Below are 19,173 nucleotides of genomic sequence, written 5' to 3' on the forward strand. Positions count from 1 at the left end.
AACACATACATCACAGTATTTATACTGAAGCTTTTTAAAGGTTCATTCCTGCTCCTTGGTATAAAATAAAGACTTATGTCCACACACAAGTGTTTGTAGCACTTTATTCACAATTGCCAAAATCTGGAAGCATCCAAGATGTTCTTCAGCAGGCAGACAGATAAACTATGTGACATTCATGCAGCGAAATGCTATTCAACACCAAAAAGAAATCAGCTGCAAACCATAGAAACATCTGAAGGAACCTTAAATGCATAGTATCAAGTTAAAGAAGCCAGTCTGAAGGTTATATAGTGCATGGTTCCAACTACAGGACGTTGTGGAAAAGGCGGAACTATTGCAACAGTAAAACGGTCCCTGGTAGCCAGGGGGTAGGAGGGAAAGAGGGGGGCATAGGTGGAACACAGGGGATTCTTCAGGCAGTGAGACAGACGCCAATGACACTGTCTGCCAAAGCACATGGAATGCACAATACTGCAGAATGAACCCCAATGTAAACTATGGACTTTGGGTGATAATGATGTATCCCTCTGGGAGAGTCTCGGTTTTACTGGAGAAAGAAGTAACATCATAGAGGAATGTTTGGAGAACAGGAAGAAATGAGAAAGGCATAGTCTTAGCACTTAAAGAAACAGACGCCTGATACCAGGCCCTGGGCATGTAAGGGAGGGGGGCCGGGCACACGGCTCTTGACTAACACTCCCCCCATCCCTGTAAACTGCTCCAGGAGGAAGTGTGGGAGTCAAGGTGCGGGAGGCTGATTTGCTGTCAGTGGCAGAAGTGGGCTGGTCCTCAATGGCCCGGGCAGCATCTGCAATGACCCTGGCTGGAGAAACAGGGTGGACTGGAAGGACAGCCCCCACAGAAGGTGGGGGGCTTCTAGCTGTCTTCCGAGTCTCCAGTTACTGGGGTTCCTCACAATCACATGAAAGCATGGACAGGAAGAGTAGCAAAGACAGAAACACCTACCGTGTCCTGCCACAATGTGGGCTTCTCTTTAAATATAATTTAAAGCCTCACACATGTTTATGTCAAAATAGAGGCATTGCAGTGAATCAGGCTTCAGTATCACCTTTCATGTGTAAGCTTTAATCTTACTATTAAATTTTAAAGTAGTGTTTCCTCGTCAGTACTGACAGTGCTTCTCAGGACTTGCTGTCAATATGCAAAACATCTAGAAATTTGAATTAAGCAGTACCTTGTCATGTTCTCTCTGCCCATGAGCATCTGAGGAGACTATAAAGTAAATCAAAAGGTAATTCACTGGTAAAGTTCTCAAAATACGTGCAAATTGGAAAGTACAGATTTTATTGTTCAGTAGACAAATCTGTGGCATTATTTTGGAGCAAAGCAAGTATTTCTCTCTAAAATATAGTTGTGGAAGGCTAGTTTATGTCATGATGTCCTCTGGGGTTCAGATCATGCTTTTTTCCCTATTTATAACATTCTAGCACCAAGAGTTCCCTTCTTTTAGATTTTTACAAATACTGCCTAACATCCTTATGCTATAGATTTAGTCTTCAAAGCTAAAATCCTTTCTAATGAGTACTGAAAGTCCAGTTCAAAAAATAAGTAATAGGGAAATAGTAAGTCACTTGCATGTGGAAAATGAAAGAACTCAGCAGGAATTGTGTAGTTCTTTAGGGAGCAGAAGCCAGATCTCAGTGGGGCATCACCTGTTCTAGACATTTCAGCAGATTCTGGGGCCCTGGTTAAAGGGGCAGGAAGACATTGTTCTCTGTCTTTATTAGGGGCAGTTGTACACAGTTTGATATCAGGAAGTTTAGCTTGCCTTGTTAACTTAGATTTCCCAAAACACTTGCATCCTCATAGCTGCTGTTTTTTTTTCTTTTTTTAATCCCAAACTGAATTGCCTGTGAGGAATATCAGACTCTTTGCTTGAACAAATTAATCTCTCTGTCTCTGAGAAACACACATAGTTTTCTGACTCAAAATATCCACCCTCCTTTTTTTTTTTTTTTTTTTAAGTAACTGTTTTTCTCCCAATACAAGCTTCATTTCAACTTCTGAACAGGAAGAATGAATGAGAAAGTCTTATTAAATTACCTGAAATTTCAGCTTGTTTTTTATGATTAAGCAATATGTTCTCAATATTTCTCCCCTAAATGCTAGAATCAAATTTTTATACTTCAGTGTTGTAAAGTATAACATAAAAAAACCACTTATGAGGATATACTTAATGAAGCTGTGATTTCCATGTTACAAAAGCAAGCAAAGTGTCACATCCTTGTAAATAACAAGAAGGAAACACTGTTAAACTCCTCATAAGGACTTTTTTTCTTCTTTTTTTATAAATGCATAGTGCCTATAACCTGTGATGTGGATTCACATTTTACAGCCAGAAAGTAGCATGACATTAAAAATACACCAAGACTGGGCACTGTTTCACATCAGAAAAAAATCACAAACTTCAACTGATACAATAGAATTTTTCACTCCATGCCCTACACAGAAGAAAAAGCTGTGGCTGATACAGACTGTTCAGGTTGTACATATGAGAAGGAGAAAGTCTCTTAAGCTTGTGTTTAGCATCGCGTTTGTCCCCATTTAATATCTGCTAGACAAATCACAGAGGCCACCTAGAGGAGAGCAACAAATGATCTCTTTGAAGGTTTTCCTCAGTTCTTGGCTCCGCAGCGCATAAATCAGAGGGTCAATGATGGAATTGCACATGATGAGGATGAGGTACACGTTAAAGTGAGACATGAAACACACACAGTATGGGTTCTGGGGACAAGAGATGTAGAATATCAGGTGCAGGAAGAAGGGGGCCCAGCAGACAACAAAGACCCCGATCAGTATGGTCAGGGTAATCGCCCCCTTCATGTTGGCGCCCTGGCGGATGGTGCCGCTACCTGGCAGGACCGCGATCCTCTTAATGTGGAGTCTGGCCATGAGGAACATGTGGACATAGAGAGACGCCATGAGAGCCAGCATGGTGAAGAACACGGTGATGAGGCAGATGATAACAGCACTGCTGTCTGAGTAAATGATGAACAAGACGCCCGACACCGTGCAGGCTGCCCAGATGGCGCTGATGGTGATCGCCACCCGCTTCACCGTCATGATGTTATGGTACTGGAGCGCATAGAAGATAGTGAAGTACCTGTCCACCGCGATCGACAGCAAGCTGCAGATGGAGGCAAGCAAGGAGCTACAGATCACCGAGTCAATGACATTGTCAATATCCACCGTGAAGCTCTGCGCGTCCGTGTCCGTGCTGTTCAGCAGGGTGATGACAATGGTTTCCGACCCGTTGGAAACGCTCACCAACATGTCAGCCACAGCCAGGCTGCAGATGAAAAAGTACATGGGTGAGTGCAGATTCTTGTTCTTGGCTATGGCCACGATCACCAGAATATTCTCCAACAAGCTGATGACCCCCAGAGTCACAAACACCTCGGGAGAGACAAAGAGCTGCTCATAGCACCCCCCGTCCGAGTAGCCTTTTGCCAGGGACTCACTGACATTGGTGGGCATTCCGTGGGCGCTGCGGTTCCAGGAGTGGAGAGAGGCGTGCATCCCAAGGGGCTGGGTAGAGTTCATTTTGGATTCAGGTCCCCTCTGGACTGACTGAACCTCCTGGATCTGGCAGCCTCAGCACCTTTCTCCAGTCTTGACTTGCCCCAAACGAAAGTTAGGCGGCGGAGAGTGGCATGCCTGCTGTGAATAAATGTCCCATGCTCCGGAGCTGGAAAGGAAGTTTTCAGTCTCTTTCAAGTGTGGCTCTGGTCAGCATCACTTGGAAATCTTAGGCTGCAAGATGCTTCTTCTCCGTCGAGCCCGCCGCTTGCTCTTTTGTTCTCACTTCAACTTTAGTCGGAGGCATGCAGGTCTTTGCAGAATAATTTGCCTGGTGGCTGCGCTACGGCTGCGAGCCGGCTCTATGTGCGCATGTTCTCATCAGCTGCCTCGAAGAGGTACCGGTTCCCAACCTGAAGCTTTGCTTTGAGTGTCAGACGCTGCTGCTGATTTTTATGGTGTGTGAGGGGAAAAAAAAAAAAATGCTCAGAATGACTCCTCCTCTGCTTCCTTCTGACCAATCCGAGTCCAGTGGGGTCTGTGAGACACCGCGATGGTCCAGAGACACAAACTGCAGGCAATCCCAATTCAGAGGCAGAAGCCTGTGGAGTCAGGCAGCCAGCAGGATGTGAGAGACTAAATTTCCCCCTTCAAGTTCTCAAGGAAAGCAACTTGGTTCCCAGAGGACATTCTCTGAGATCACAACAAGCCATCCTGAGGCACCCAGGTTTATCCTGCTTAAAGGAGGGGTGTGTGTGTGTGTTCCTGAATTAGATGCATTGCCTTTTTTGCACAGGGATCTCTCCTTAATGCTCTATGGTAACCAAAACGGGAAGGAAATACGAAAAAGAGGGGTATATGTATACATATGTCTGATTTGCTTGGCTGCACAGCAAAAAAAAAAACACACAAAAAACCACACACAACATTGTAAAAAACAAACAAACAAAAACCTGACTCCAATAAAAATGAAAAAAAAAAAAAAAAGAGAGAGAAGAGATACACTGCCTTTTTGACCAGGACATTGAATTTCTTTACCCTCTCAATTTCTTTGAATTGAGAAGAAAGGCAGTCACGCTTCGGTTTGAGACAGCTGACACCCGGAATGTTTAACGATGCAGGCAACTGTGCTGTGGATGCAGGGACTAGACAGGCAGTCGCCGTTTATACCAGGGCTCAGGAGGAGCTCGTTTCTTATGCACTAAGATCAGCTATTTCTCCATTGCAGAATTTCTTTTTCTCATAGCTGGAAAAGTTTTATTTTCATTTATGACATTTAAAAACCATGTAGTATTAATGTAAACAATGATTACTTTGAACTCAGAAAGAAAAAGATCAATAGCCAGGCAACATTCAGGATTTTTTTTTTTTTTTGGCCTCTGAATATATATATTTATTTATTTATTCTTTGCCTATTCAGAAATACATTTTTAAACTACTCATTTTTTTTTTTAGTTTTTTTCCCTAAAAATTAGAAAAAAAAACATTCAGGATTTTTAAGCATTATTAAGGTGTAATTGAAATATAAAACTTACACATATTTAAGGTATACATTTTAATGAGCTTAGACTCATTAAAATGAGCATGTATCTCCATGATACATCACAGTCAAGGTACTCAGCATATTCATCACCTCCAAAAATTTCCTTGTATTCTTCTGTGTTTTCTTTTTCTGTGTGTGATAACACTTAATGTGAGCTCTACACAATACATTTTAAAGTGCACAATTTTGTACTATTAACTATAAGCATTGTGTTGTACAGCAGATCTCTAAAATTTGTTCGTCTTACATAACTGAAAGTTTATACCCTTTGGGCAGCAATTCCTTGGCAGTGGTCTTGGCAATGATTTCTCAGAATTTACAGCCAAATTATAGGCAACAAAACCAAAAAGAGACAAGTGGGATTGCATCAAACTGAAAAGTTCCTGAGCAGCAAAGGAAATAATCAACGGCACGAAAAGATGATCTATAAAATGGGGGAAAATATTTGCAAACCATCTATCTGATTTGGGGTTAATATACAAACTATGTAACTGAATAGCAAAAAAGCTAAATACCCTGATTAAAAAATAGGCAAAGGTCTCGAACAGACATTTCTCCCAAGAAGACTTAGAAATTGGTACCAGATATAAGAAAAGGTGCTCAGCAACACTCATCATAAGGCAAACGCAGATTAAAACTGCGATGAAGTATCACCTCACACCTGTCAGGATGGCTGTTATCCAAAAAAGAAGAGATAACAAGCGCTGGCTGAGATGTGGAGAATGTGGAATTCAGTTTTTTTTGAAGACAATCTATCTGCTTCATTGGAGCGTCCCAGGTGGCTCAGTGGTAAAGAATCTGCCTGCCAGTGCAGGAGACACAGGTTTGATCCCTGAGTCAGGAAGATCCCCTGGAGAAGGAAATGGCAACCCACTCCAATATCCTTGCCTGGGAAATCCCATGGACAGAGAAGCCTGGTGCGTGCGGAGTCCATGGGGTTGCAAAGAGTCCGGTGCAACTAAACAACAGCAACTCTGCATCCAGGACATAACAGGCAAGCATGTGCCTGGACAGAACGGCAGCACGTCTCTCCAGGTATTTTCCTTGTCTGCTGCGTCATCCCTTGGTTCTTACGGACAATCAATCCTAACTACAAGAGTGATAACAAGAACTCAGCATTATTTTTGGTGTGGAGTTTAGACAATAGCTGTAGGTCCAATCTTGATAAAACAGATGAAGAAGTAACCTTTGGCTTTCTCTGTGTCCCATTTTGGGGCTTCCCAGGTGGTTCAGATGGTAAGGAATCTGCCTGCCAATGCAGGAGATGTGGATTCGATCCCCGGATCGGGAAGATCCCCTGGAGGAGGAAATGGCAACCTGCTCCAGTATTCTTGCCTGGGAAATCACATGGACAGAGGAGCCTGGTGGGCTCCAACACATGGGGTTGCAAACAACAAACCTACTTCATTAATTGAAGCCTTCTAAGTATAACTCACACATTCCTTGGTAACTTTATGTATTCAAGCCAAGATGAGTGAATGCTAGTTATACATCAGAAATTCTGAATGTTTTGAAAGATTGTGAGGAAGTTACTTTTCAAATTTAAATTCCAAGTTATGAAATTTTATATAGTACATTTTCTTGCCATGACTACTTTTGGTTTTATCTCTGTAGAGTTTGTGGCTGTTGATAATAAGGGACAATAAAAAAATACTTATTTCAAAGTTTAAAGTCTTCAGTTACTTAGGTAAGGGCTTTATCTTCTTTCCCTTTGGTGACAGAGGCAACAGTAAGTATGATTCCTGAGCACTGAGTTAAATTAACATCTTTCATCTATCACTGAAATTGCGTTGGGCCGAATCCTAACTAATGGAACGTGGGTAGAAGTGAGAGTGTTGTTGTCTCCTTTGTAAGATTCTACACATTTTCCCTCTGATCTCCTCGTGGATGACTCTAGAATGTCTTTGAAGCTTCATGTTATAGATGTTAGAACTATATCACGAAGGACCCTGGTCTCTGAACGACTGCACAGAACACAACTCACATCTCCAACTCCCTCCATGCCCTGGCCCACCAACTACACTGAACCTAGATACAAGCAAGCAATAATTATTACTGTATTAAGCTGCCAAAATATTGGTGTTACCTATCACAGCAGCTAGCATTAATTGCCTTGATTTTGAAACTTATTTTGGGCTTCCCTGGTGGCTCAGACAGTAAAGAATCTGCCTGCAAGGTAGGAGACGCAGGTTCGATTCCTGGGTGGGGAAGATCCCCTGGACAAAGGAATGGCAACCCACTCCAGTATTCTTGCCTGGAGAATCCCCATGGATAGAGGAGCCTGGCGGGCTACAGTCCATGGGGTCGCAAAGAGTTGGACACAATGGAGTGATTAAGCACACACATGCACACATTTACAAGCAGCATATCCGAATTACTTGAAAATTCTTTCCTTCTCTCATTTTGGATTTGTGTGAGTGGTGAAATACCTAATAAGCAAGTAATAGGGAAAACATTTGTTGAAATGTTTAAGCATAAATAGCCTACTCTGTATAAACTTCCTGAATCAGCCCTTGACATTATGCTCCCTACTTCTCTTGCTGACATGGTTGTTCCATTTCCTAAGGCTGAAAATTCAGAATATCTTTGACTTGTCCATCTTTCTCAAAAATCCCTACGTGAAATTACTTGTAAAATACCTTCATTTCTGTCCGTGTGTCTGACTCTTCTTTTTCTCCTTAAAAAACTCACTTGTCACTATTCTCCTTCATGGAAACTTCATTGCAGTCAAGATTCAATGTCATGAGTCTATTCTATTTCCCCTGCTTATAATGCGCTTTGCCTGTGTTTGTGAATGCATAGTCATCATTACGTTGTAAAATTATTAACAGGCATATTATACATATAATTATATAATAGGTAAAATTAGTATTGAAGACAAAACTCTGTTGATTTTGGCTTTTCACCAAAAAAAAAAAAAAAAGATTTAATTTATAGGCATTTTAATCACATTGAAATCCCAGAAAACCATATACATTTAAAATCCCAAATTCAATTACTTTATGTAGATTTTATAAAACCTTGATTAAATGGCTAATCATGCTGGAAAGATAATATTTTGTCATCTCAAGGAGGAATTTTAGTTGTCTGACAGAGTTTGGTTTTGTAGAAGCCAAAAGAAATACAACCAGCAATGCTAGACCCATTAATGGTATTTTTGAAAATTTATTGCAGATTTCTTTTTTCTAAGTACATACAAAATTGAGTTAATCATAATATATTTCTCCTCTGAGCATAGTCCTTGTTTTACATTTTGTAACAATAAATATGAAACATTGCTAAAGAGAAGTATTTGTCAACTGTGCTACACAGACTACTATTTTTAGATGTTAATGTTATTCCTACTGCAGAATAAAAGGTCATAGAATTTTGGAAAGCACTAAGAACTCATTGCCTTCTTGAAGTTGCAGAATTTACATTAGCATGTAAACTTTCTGACTAGAAAAAATTCAGTGTTGCTTATTCCACTTATTTCCTGAATACAGAAAGCTACTAAGATACTATTGTCTGTGTGTGTGTGTGTGTGTGTGCTAAGTGGCTTCAGTCGAGTCTGACTCTTTGCCACCCTATGGACCATAGCCTGCCAGGCTCCTCTGTCCATGGGGTTCTCCAGGCACGAATACTGGAGTTGGTTGCCATGCCCTCCTCCTGGGGATCGAACCCGCATCTCTTATGTCTCTTGCATTGACAGGCAGGTTCTTCACCACTAATGCTACATGGGAATCCCAAGATACTATGACAGTAGCCCAAATAAAAGTGTGTGAAGACCTGAGGTCAGCCAGTACTTGTTTTGCTGCAGCGGAGACTACTAATCAGTCATGAACAGAATGAGGAAGGGAAAAGAATCTTCCATGACCTCCATTTTTTGCCTTCGGTGAATGGGTGGATATTGGTGCCATTTATCTGGTAGACACATGGATTGGCTCTCTCAGTCTCCATTTAAATATCCATCAATTCAGATTTCAGCGAGCTGAAGTTTATGTTGCTCAGATTTCCTTGCAGCCTGCATTCTGTATGTGAATTAGTTTTTTCCAATTAGATATATTCTCAAGAGATCTGGAAAGCATATATGAGACAGAAGTCACCTTCCTGTGGCCACAGCAGCTGGCCCACAGGAGCTGCAGGATGTCAACTCTGGCACCAGGTGCCTCCAGCTTTAGGCATCAGGTCACCCTTTTTGTGACTCAGAGCTAGCAGGACCAGCAGGGTCTCCTCATCTGTGGGCTGCAGCTCAGGTGGTGTACAACTGGAATGAAATAAAATAGTTGAAGGTCCACGGCTATTCCAAAATTTTGTAAGCACCTGTTTCCTGTATTAAGTCCCTTTCTGCCTGACATACTGACAGTGTGTCTGTCTTTCACACTGAACTATGATTGTTATACCTGATTAAGGAATTCTTTTAAGAGACAAGATACATTTAGTTTTTAAAAATTTTGAAATCTGTGTTTTTGAGACATCTACATGGAAGCTGAAGCTCTTGATACTTTGACCAAATGATGCAAAGAGCCAATCCATTGGAAAAGAGTTCCCTGATTCTGGGAAAGATAGAAGGCAGGAGGAGAAGAGGATGACAGAGGATGAGATGGTTGATGGTATCACCGACTCAGTGGATATGAGTTTGAGCAAGCTCTGGGAGATAGTGAAGGACAGGGAAGCCTGGTGTGCCGCAGTCCATGGAGCTGGAAAGAGTGGGACATGACTGAGCAATTGAACAGCAACAACATGGAAATATCTATTTAGCAAAGATGAATATACAGTCCAAAGAAACACTCTGGTAAAAAAGACACATATTGGTTGTGGTAGATACAAGCTGTACTGAAAGCTGTAGGTTTCTACTAAGGTGGAAGGAAAAGGGAAATTATGAACAGAATCATGAGGAACACAATGTATTTGAGAGGCAAATGTAAGGGGAAAAAATAGGCAAATAAATAAATAATGTTGGTGTTCGTCTAGGTCTTCTGGAAGGAAGATACCAAGACAGGATTGTGTGTATGGCTTTACTGAGGAGAAGTCTGTGAGGAAAAAGAAAAACGGGGATTGAGCCAGGAAAAGCTGAAAGAGGTGTCAAATCACACCCTGAGCTTGACCTTGAGTGAGGGCGGAGGGAAAAAAGGCCCAAGGGGAGGGGCCTTGACCTGCGGTGACGTCATTCCTGCTGCGCACGGTGATTGGCTGGGAGCCCTTGGGGGAAGCCTGGTCCTGGAGCAAGTGTGGCAAAGAATTTCGGAGAGCAATTAGTGGAGGTATGTGGGCAGTTACGGAGAAGGCAATGGCACCCCACTCCAGTACTCTTGCCTGGAAAATCCCATGGACGGAGGAGCCTGGTGGGCTGTAGTCCATGGGGTCGCTAAGAGTCGGACACGACTGAGCGACTTCACTTTAACTTTTCACTTTCATGCATTGGAGGAGGAAATGGCAACCCACTCCAGTGTTCTTGCCTGGAGAATCCCAGGGACGGGGGAGTCTGGTGGGCTGCCGTCTATGGGGTCGCACAGAGTCGGACACGACTGAAGTGACTTAGCATAGTGGTCAGTTAGCTCCCTGAAGTTAGAGGTTTGCTGGCACATTTTCACAGCCACCACAGAGTCTGAGAAATGGTCACTGTGGTAGCAAGAGCCAGGAGAGAGTCATTGGACGGTCAAAGAATAAAGAATATGAAGCAGATAAAATGCGCAGAGCTGGTAAGTGAAATCAGAATTGGTTCTTTTTTTACTGAAGTGAGTGTGACCATTTTTGGAGCATATTTTGTTCATAGTATCTTTACTGATCAAAATGTGACTTAAAAGTATGAATACATGGTTCCTATCAGATCAGTAAATTCTCAGTACTCCCAATTACACTTAGAAATAAAGTAACATACTGCTAAATAGATCTATTGTAATAATTTCATATTTATGTGTATGGGTGAACATTTTAATGTGTATGCATCAATTTCTTCTTTTATATTATGATAACAATAATAATAACTACAAAGCTTACTTAAGAATTAAATGCTTTAATATGTATTAAACACTTGACTAGTGCCTTGAACAGAGTAAATATTATATAAATGTTAGTTGTATGTATTTTATATTTTTCTAACCAAAGCCTTTTTTAAGGCTCTGTAGTCTTTCTGGGGATTGTATACCCTATAGAATTCACCAATTTTGCACACTCTGATCATGGGAGTAGTTCTTAAAGATAGTTTGAAATTTGATTTCTTATTGTGTAGGCACTGAAAACAGCTTTTTGTGTGTATGAACACTCTGTGATACTTCATGTGTCATTAAATTCTTATTTTCAGCACAATAGTGCTTCAGAGTGGCACGATTTAGTCACTTCATGCCCAGTAACATGTAGGTTACAGTTCTAAATAGGCTCATTTGCTTATTTATTAGAGGAGAGCTGGGGTAAAAACTCTGTATTTCCTTTTCAGTGAACTTGATGTGGTCTTTATCCCAATGAGTCATTTGAGAAAACCTAGATTTTGCTTTTTAATGGGTTTTTCTTAAATCTGGGGTTTGGGAAAAGAGGATACTTAACATCTTTCTTGCCTTTGTGGGGAGACTGAGAATACCTTATTTCATTAAGCCACCAATAAATATTCTAAACATCTAGTATGTATTTAGAGTTACAGTTCTCTATTATGAATAGTGCATATAGTCTTAGAAAGTTTCTTATAAATTTAATCTTTGAATTACATTTTGTTTCTGAAATGTAATTGCTTTTAAATTGAAAAATACTTCTGCCATTTCCTGCCCCCAGTTTTCTGTTAGTCAATGATCTCTTTGATATTATAGTTTGTGCTGTGCTGTGCTTCGTTGCTCAGTCGTGTCTGACTCTTTGGACCCCACGGACTGTGGCCGGCCAGGCTCCTCTGTCCATGGGCTTCTCCAGGCAAGAACACTGGTGTGGGTTGCCATGCCCTCCTCCAGGGGATCTTCCCAACCCAGGGATTGAACCAGGTCTCCCGCATAGCAAGTGAATTCTTTACCATCTGAGCCCCTAGGGAAACCCATGAATACTAGAGTGGGTAGCCTGCACCTCCTCCAAGGGATGTTCTTAACCCAAGAATCAAACAGGGGTCTCCTGCATTGCAGGCAGATTCTTTACCAGCTGAGGTACCAGGGAAGCCCCCACATTATAGTTTAATTTCTACGTAAATAAAATTATGATAAACAAATTTGCATTAAAACTTAGCATTCCTCCTTTTCTGATTCTATAAACATGGATTTTCTTATGTAACATGCCTTTGAAGATATTTGTGCTATTTCCCTGCTTTTGATTTCATCTGGTGTTAGAGAGTTGATAGTTTCATGCCATATCACACATCAGGATTTTAGTTTTTCAATTAACTTGCAAAATAAGGGGTTTCCTTCATAACTCAGTTGGTAAAGAATCTGCCTGCAATCCAGGAGACCCCAGTTTGATTCCTGGGTTGGGAAGATCCCCTGGAGAAGGGATAGGCTACCCACTCCAATATTTTGGGGCCTCCCTTGTGGCTCAGCTGGTAAAGAATCCACCTGCAATGAGGGAGACCTGGGTTTGATCCCTGGGCTGGGAAGACTCCCTGGAGAAGGGAAAGGATACCCACTCCAGTATTCTGGCCTCGAGAATTCCATGGACTGTATAGTTAGTCCATGGTTGCAAAGATTTGGATGTAAAATAAGAGACTGCAAAATAACTAAGTTCTGCTTACCTTAGTTTAATCCAATATTATAAAGAAGAGAAAAAGAGAAGAAGAGAAAGTATATCACAGTTAATGTGATTAAAAAAAAAGTCTGTAAATGCTTGTGGAATGTTTTATAAAATCAGTGCTTATAAGTGTTGAGTTTTGTCATTTAATGTATTTGAGAGATTTTAGATTCCTTGAGCAGAGAAGGCAATGGCACCTCACTCCAGTACTCTTGCCTGGAAAATCCCATGGACGGAGGAGCCTGGTGGGCTACAGTCCATGGGGTCGCTAAGAGTCGGACATGACTGAGCGACTTCACTTTCACTTTCCACTTTCATGCATTGGAGAAGGAAATGGCAACCCACTTCAGTGTTCTTGCCTGGAGAATCCCAGGGACGGGGGAGCCTGGTGGGCTGCTGTCTATGGGGTCACACAGAGTCGGACACGACTGAAGTAACTTAGCAGCAGCAGCAGCAGATTCCCTGAGATGTTTTATAATATCTAATAAACACGTCTTAAAAATCCTTTCATGAATTTTTTTTAATTTAAGTTGCTTTTGCTTTTGGCCAGAAGTCTTCACTTCATTAAAATTTCAGGAGAAACTTTAAGGAGATACGAACTGCTTCTCCAGTTTGAGCTCGGTATGTGTTTGGCTGTGTACCCCTTAGCAGATTCAGGAGGTAGTATTGCTCCTACACAACTTCAGCTAGAGTCTTTCATGGATGAAAGGGAAAAAAAGTCGTGACAGAGTTTGGTTTTTTAGCAAGATGTGTTGTGTCAGGAAAGAGCATTTCCATGCTCCTGTGTGTGAGGTAACGGGAGGCCAGGCTAAGCTGGTTACTGCCGCTCTCCTTCTTTTCAAGCGGGTGTTGGGTAGCCAGGAGGAAAATACTAGCCAAATGACCTCAAGTCAGGGGCTTTAACTGTGAGGCTCTATCTTTAATTGAAACACCTGTTTAGAGACCAGCTGTTACCCCTTGGGTTTGTTCCAAACCCTTCAGAGCTTCTTCCTTTCTGTCCTCCTTTTTCGTTTCTATTTATATTTTCCTATTTTCTTTTCTCTCTGCATTTCTAATCCTGCACCTCTGTCTTCTATATGACCTAACGTCAGCCTGCCTTGGACTCTATTGGAATCCAGCACTACCTGATGGAAACTTGGCGTGGTCAGTGCCCACTGGTAACTGTCAAGGCCTTTCCATGCCTCAGTTCAGCTCCCTGAGAAGCTATCGAGTGTCACAGCATGTCACAGGCCACAGGCCAGCACATGGAGGGGTTCATCTGATGTCAGGTGCTGTCTCCAGGTCCATTTAGCTGTGATGAACACGGGGCCCGAGTGATACAAGGTGGGCTTCCATTCACGTAAGGGTGGTGGCCTGGGCAACCTCACTTAAAGGGATGGTTGTGGGTGATGTACCAAATGGCTGGGGCCTGGTACAGATGTCCTGGCTACAGCCTCAGTTCTGCGCAGGTTGTCAAAGAGCCAAGGAAATGGAGTTTTGATCTTTTGGAGCTACAATTTCAAATGATAAATAGCCTAATTCTGGGAGTTCTCTTTGCAGTAACAATGGTAACCTGAGTGCAAGAAACACAAGGTGAGTCGAATCTCAGCAAATTATTGTCCATAAGTCGATTTCAGTTCAGTTCAGTTCAGTTCAGTCACTCAGTCATATCCGACTGTTTGCGACCCCATGAATCGCAGCACGCCAGGCCTCCCTGTCCATCACCAACTCCCAGAGTTCACTCAGACTCACGTCCATCGAGTCAGTGATGCCATCCAGCCATCTCATCCTCTGTCGTCCCCTTCTCCTCCTGCCCCCAATCCCTCCCAGCATCAGAGTCCTTTCCAATGGGTCAACTCTTCGATGGACATATACACACCGCCATGTGAAAGACAGACGGCTGCGGGAAGCTGCAGTGTGGCAAAAGGAGCTCAGCTCCCGGCTCTGTGATGACCCGGTGGCGGGGCGGGGCAGGGGGAAGACACAGGACGCCGGGGATCTATGTGTATTTATAACTGCTTCACGTTGTTGTACAGCAGAGACTAACACAACACTGTAATCCAATTATATTCCAATAAAAAGAGTATCTGCAACATCTGCAAAAAAAAAAAAGTAAAAAAAAAGTCTATACCTATAGAGTAGTGCCGGGAGCCGGTGAGGCATTCCACTCGTGACAAAGGTCATGAGGAAGGAGGCTCGGCATACGTAAAGGCGGGATTGAGCCTCAGGAGTCCCCCTGGATATTCTCGAGCATCTTCCCCCCAAAACCAGAGTCTGCCTACTTTATTGCTTTGTGCTCTCACCTCTGACTTTACTGGGGGCTGTCCCCCACCACCATCTCGCTCTCTCTGTCAGAGTTAACTTACAGCTCCAATTAATAAAGTTCCTGGGCAATTAGGAGTGTTTAAATCCAAACCCCTCAGATGACTCTCTAACTCGCCTGACAAGTTTACCCAGACTCCTACAGCTATGCATACGATTGTTTACAGTCTCCCAGCCTCGAGAGGCACGGGAAGCTTAAGATATTCGAATAGCTTAGAACCTCTCAGAGAGTTAGAAACTGTCAGAATAAACTAGTAAAAGATTTCACTGATGAGCCAATGCTTGTTGCCAAGTCTTCACATCCCCTGAATTGTATCCTTGAATGTGTATTAATTAATATAGTTGGTATGTAGAAAAAATAAGTAGTGGCCTTGGTGTTAGTAACTTTAGACCCTTAAGGTAATAAATTCTTTCCTTTGTTGTAAACCCATTACACATCCGCCCTATAGGAATGCAATTTTATCTTCGGAAGATGGCGCCAAACCTTAAAATAATTACTCTTAGAGAAAATAAGTCTTTGTTGATAAGTCTTTGTCAAGAGTCATAAAATGTTAATAGGCCTTCTGGCCAGAAGATGATTTAAATCACCTAAACCATTTGTATACGATAAATTTGCAGGAAAGAAACCCTGGTTTTTGATAAGGATCAAAAACTGCTGACTTTGCATCCCCTATTATCCTCTATGTGTAACTTAGAGTATATAAACCCCTGTTAAAAATAAAGCTACGGGCCTTGCTCACCAGAGCTTGGTCTCCCCATGTCATTCTTCCCTTTAACTTCCAGCTGAGTCTCCATCTGGAGCGCGGAACCCACCACGCTTACTAATTATGCCTGGGCTTCTAAGATCCGACCAGGGAGGCCTCAGTGTCTCCTCTCCTTCAGGAGAATGGAAGGACGCCTGCGGCCTACGTAAGTGGTGCAAACTTCTTGTCTTGAAGTTTTATTGGTCTCCCGCGTAAAGCAAGCTACTCAGCTTCTTTTCTCCACTGAATTTTCCTACTGAGCTACCTCATTCTATTACTCTTTATATCTTTGATAAATATGTAAATAGTCGCCGACTCCGTCTCCCCTTCGAATACCCTGGATCAGCCGGGGCTGGACCTCGGCAGAGTAGATTACTACTAATGTACCTGTCACCTTTTACACTCTTAGTAGTAATCTACTCTGTAGGTATTTAGAAGCTTGAGCCCAAGTGTGGCAACAGATAATGTGAACTTTTTAAGCGCCAACTTATTAAGAGATAAAATAAGATTTTGAATAGCAGTCTGTCTTAAAATAGCTGTTGTATCATAGAAAACTTAATCAAAAAGAATTAAAAAAAATGATGTGATGTTATGGTAATGTAACATTCACTGTCCTCTTTAACCTCAGAAAGCCATATACTTTTGAACAGCTATTCTAGGTTAGTGTCTTCTGAAACTCTTTCCAAATATCTGTCAAAGTTTTAGGGGGCTATGTTTTTGGCTTAAAATGTGCATAGCAAGTTTTATAGAAGGAGTGTTTTCTCTGTAGACTCAATTAGATTATCTTTTGTTGGTATGGTATTTGTTTGGAAAGATAGAAAATATGGCTAATTACTATCTGGAAGGATGAACTAGGGCCCAAGACCTGTGGGTGGCGTAGGATTCTGAGGGAACAGGCTGCAAATCTACTGGAAATATTTCAGATATGGAGTAAATTTTCCCTTAACCCCTAACTAAGCTAACTACCCCCAAACATTTGTAAGATTTTTAACAGACATCTTTCTGTTTAATATATGTATAGCTGTGAAACTGACTTGATTACTGGAAAAAAAAAATTTTGTACAGTTGAAGATAACTTCCAAAGACATAATGTCCCAAAATTTTAGTATGGTTTTAAACTATAACACTGGAAACAGAAATGCAACAAACATACAAAAAAATCATTTGAAAGATTATTTATTGTCTTTATTTATTTTGGTGAATTTTGAATGACAACATTTAATGTTTTTCAGTGAATTCTATCTTTAAAGAGAAGGACTAAAATAAAAAATAAAATGAAAAAAGAAACATAGTTAAAAAGTATTTGTTTCCTCTAAAGATTAATTGGTCAGTCTTATCTTTGTTTACTAATGAGCATGTCTGCTTTCTGCTTTTAGAAAACGAATGAGACTCAATTAGAATTAATGGAAAAAAATGTGAGAGTGTTAGTCCCTCAGTCATGTCCCTCTTTGCAGCCCCATGGACTGTAGCCCACCAGGCTCCTCTGTCCAAGGGATCCTCCAGGCAAGGATACTGAAGTGGGTTGCCATGCCCTCCTCCAGGGGAGCTTCCCGACCCAGGGACTGAACCCAGGTCTCCTGCATTGCAAGCGGATTCTTTACCATCCGAGCCACCAAAGACAACCTAGAATGAACATTTAGCCCAATTTACTAAAAGTTTTTCAGGTTACCGATTATTTTAATAATCTTCATTGGTTGAAAGTTAATACATAACACGGTGTGTCCTGGTTTTTCACTTAGATGTAGGTAGGCCCAAATGTGTGAGTTTAGGCAAAGATCCATAACACTTAGAGAAAAAAAATAAGTTTCTTGTTGGAAATCAAGGAAAGTGAATATGATCTCATCCATAACAACTGTGTCTCTTTTCTTAAACCATTCATTCATTCACCGTCTACTCTTTCTGATAGGCGAGGCATCGTGTTAATAGCTTCAGGAGACGCTTAAGTAAATAAGTTATGGTCCCTTCTTTTAAGCTGTTCTTATATGAATGAAGAACAGCTGGCTGAGGATGTTTAGCATTATTCTGTAAAGATATAATTTCAGGTGAAGTTGTTGGATGCTAGGTAGGTTAATAGAGCTAGGCAGTAGGATTGGAGATAAGAGGAGACTTTGCATAAATATTAACATAATTACATGTGCGTCTCTATTCCTGCCCTGAAAATAGGTTCCTCAGTACCTCTTTTCCTAGATTCCATATATATGTGTTAATATACGATATTTGTTTTTCTCTTTCTGACTCACTTCACTCTGTATAACAGGATCTAGGTTTATCCACCTCACTAGCATTGACTCAAATGTGTTCCATTTTATGGCGGAGAATTATTCCATTGTATATGTGTACCATGACTTTGGACACAGCACGGTAATAAGAGCATGGGACAAATGGAGAGAATACATTACCATGTGTGAAACAGACGGCTAATAGGAAGTTGCTGTATAACACAGGGAGGCCCCCCCACCCCCCACCCCGCCACTGTGCTCTGTGACAACCTAGAAGGGTGGGATGGGGTGGGAAGTGGGAAGGAGGTTCAACAGGGAGGGAACACATGTGTACTTACGGCTGATTCATGCTGTTGCATGGCAGAAGCCAACACAGTATTGCAAAGCGATTATCCTTCAATTAAAAATAAATTAAAAAGGATTATAACCGTAAGCATATTAATATAATTAAATTTGCAATATGGTGATTTCTTAGATATGAAGAGTGTGGGGAGAAAGGAGGCAGGGATGCATCCACGTTTCTATTTTGTCTAATGAATGATTGAATGTGTTATCATTTTACAGGAGTAAGAGCCAATTTGAGAAAAGAGGAACATTTCAGGTTTGGACATGAGAAGTTTGATGTGGCTATGGGTCACGGTCAAGAGGTAGAGAAGTCCATAAGCTAGTAATTACGTATCCACATGGAGGTGAAGTCTGGAACAGAGTTGAGAGTTGATGGAATGGTGATTTAACTCTCTGGATTATATAAATTGAGACAACTAGTATGCACATAATAAAAGCAGGTGATTACATATTTGTTTGGCTGCCAAAATGTTGACTGGGTCAAGGATATGCTGATATGTAAACAAATTGTTGCAACGTATTTTGCGGACATTAGGACAATTAAGAAGGTTCCCAGGTCAGTGTAGAACAAGCCAATATCATGGTGATTTATGCTCTAATTTCCTGAGATGCAAGACACAACAATATGCCTAGATTATGTTTCATATTATCCATATTATTTTTTTTGCGGTTTTCATTTTATTTAAATGAAATATTATCCATATTATTTGAATTAGACTTTAAATTTCCACCTTAACTTGAAAACTCAAGAATGACTGCAAATGGCTTTTTTTTTAAACCAACGTTTTCATTCAGTTCAGTTGCT

The 19,173-nt window shown here is 41.4% G+C and overlaps 1 protein-coding gene and 1 long non-coding RNA gene across 3 annotated transcripts in view; one reads left to right on the top strand and one right to left on the bottom strand.

The window, feature by feature from the left end:
- Nucleotides 1-219: 219 nt before the first annotated feature.
- MC4R (melanocortin 4 receptor) lies at nucleotides 220-4,001 on the bottom strand. The gene has a single exon (XM_086372466.1). It carries the CDS (start codon nucleotides 3,565-3,567, stop codon nucleotides 2,569-2,571), a length of 999 nt encoding a protein of 332 aa, XP_086228592.1. The 5' UTR covers nucleotides 3,568-4,001; the 3' UTR covers nucleotides 220-2,568.
- Nucleotides 4,002-10,297: 6,296 nt separating this feature from the next.
- The window catches only part of LOC147346393 (uncharacterized), a 50,931-nt gene continuing 42,055 nt past the window's right edge, over nucleotides 10,298-19,173 (top strand). The window contains exon 1 of one of the 2 annotated variants that reach the window (XR_015153606.1): nucleotides 10,298-10,767. This is a non-coding gene — a long non-coding RNA (uncharacterized LOC147346393). Of the gene's footprint in view, nucleotides 10,768-15,788; nucleotides 15,971-19,173 lie in introns of those variants that run through there. The other variant, XR_015153605.1, reaches the window with a different exon arrangement.

Source organism: Bos grunniens, chromosome 24, assembly GCF_055505025.1.
Source record: "Bos grunniens cultivar Pamir isolate PY7600 chromosome 24, Bosgru_T2T1.0, whole genome shotgun sequence".
Lineage (NCBI taxonomy): Eukaryota > Metazoa > Chordata > Mammalia > Artiodactyla > Bovidae > Bos > Bos grunniens.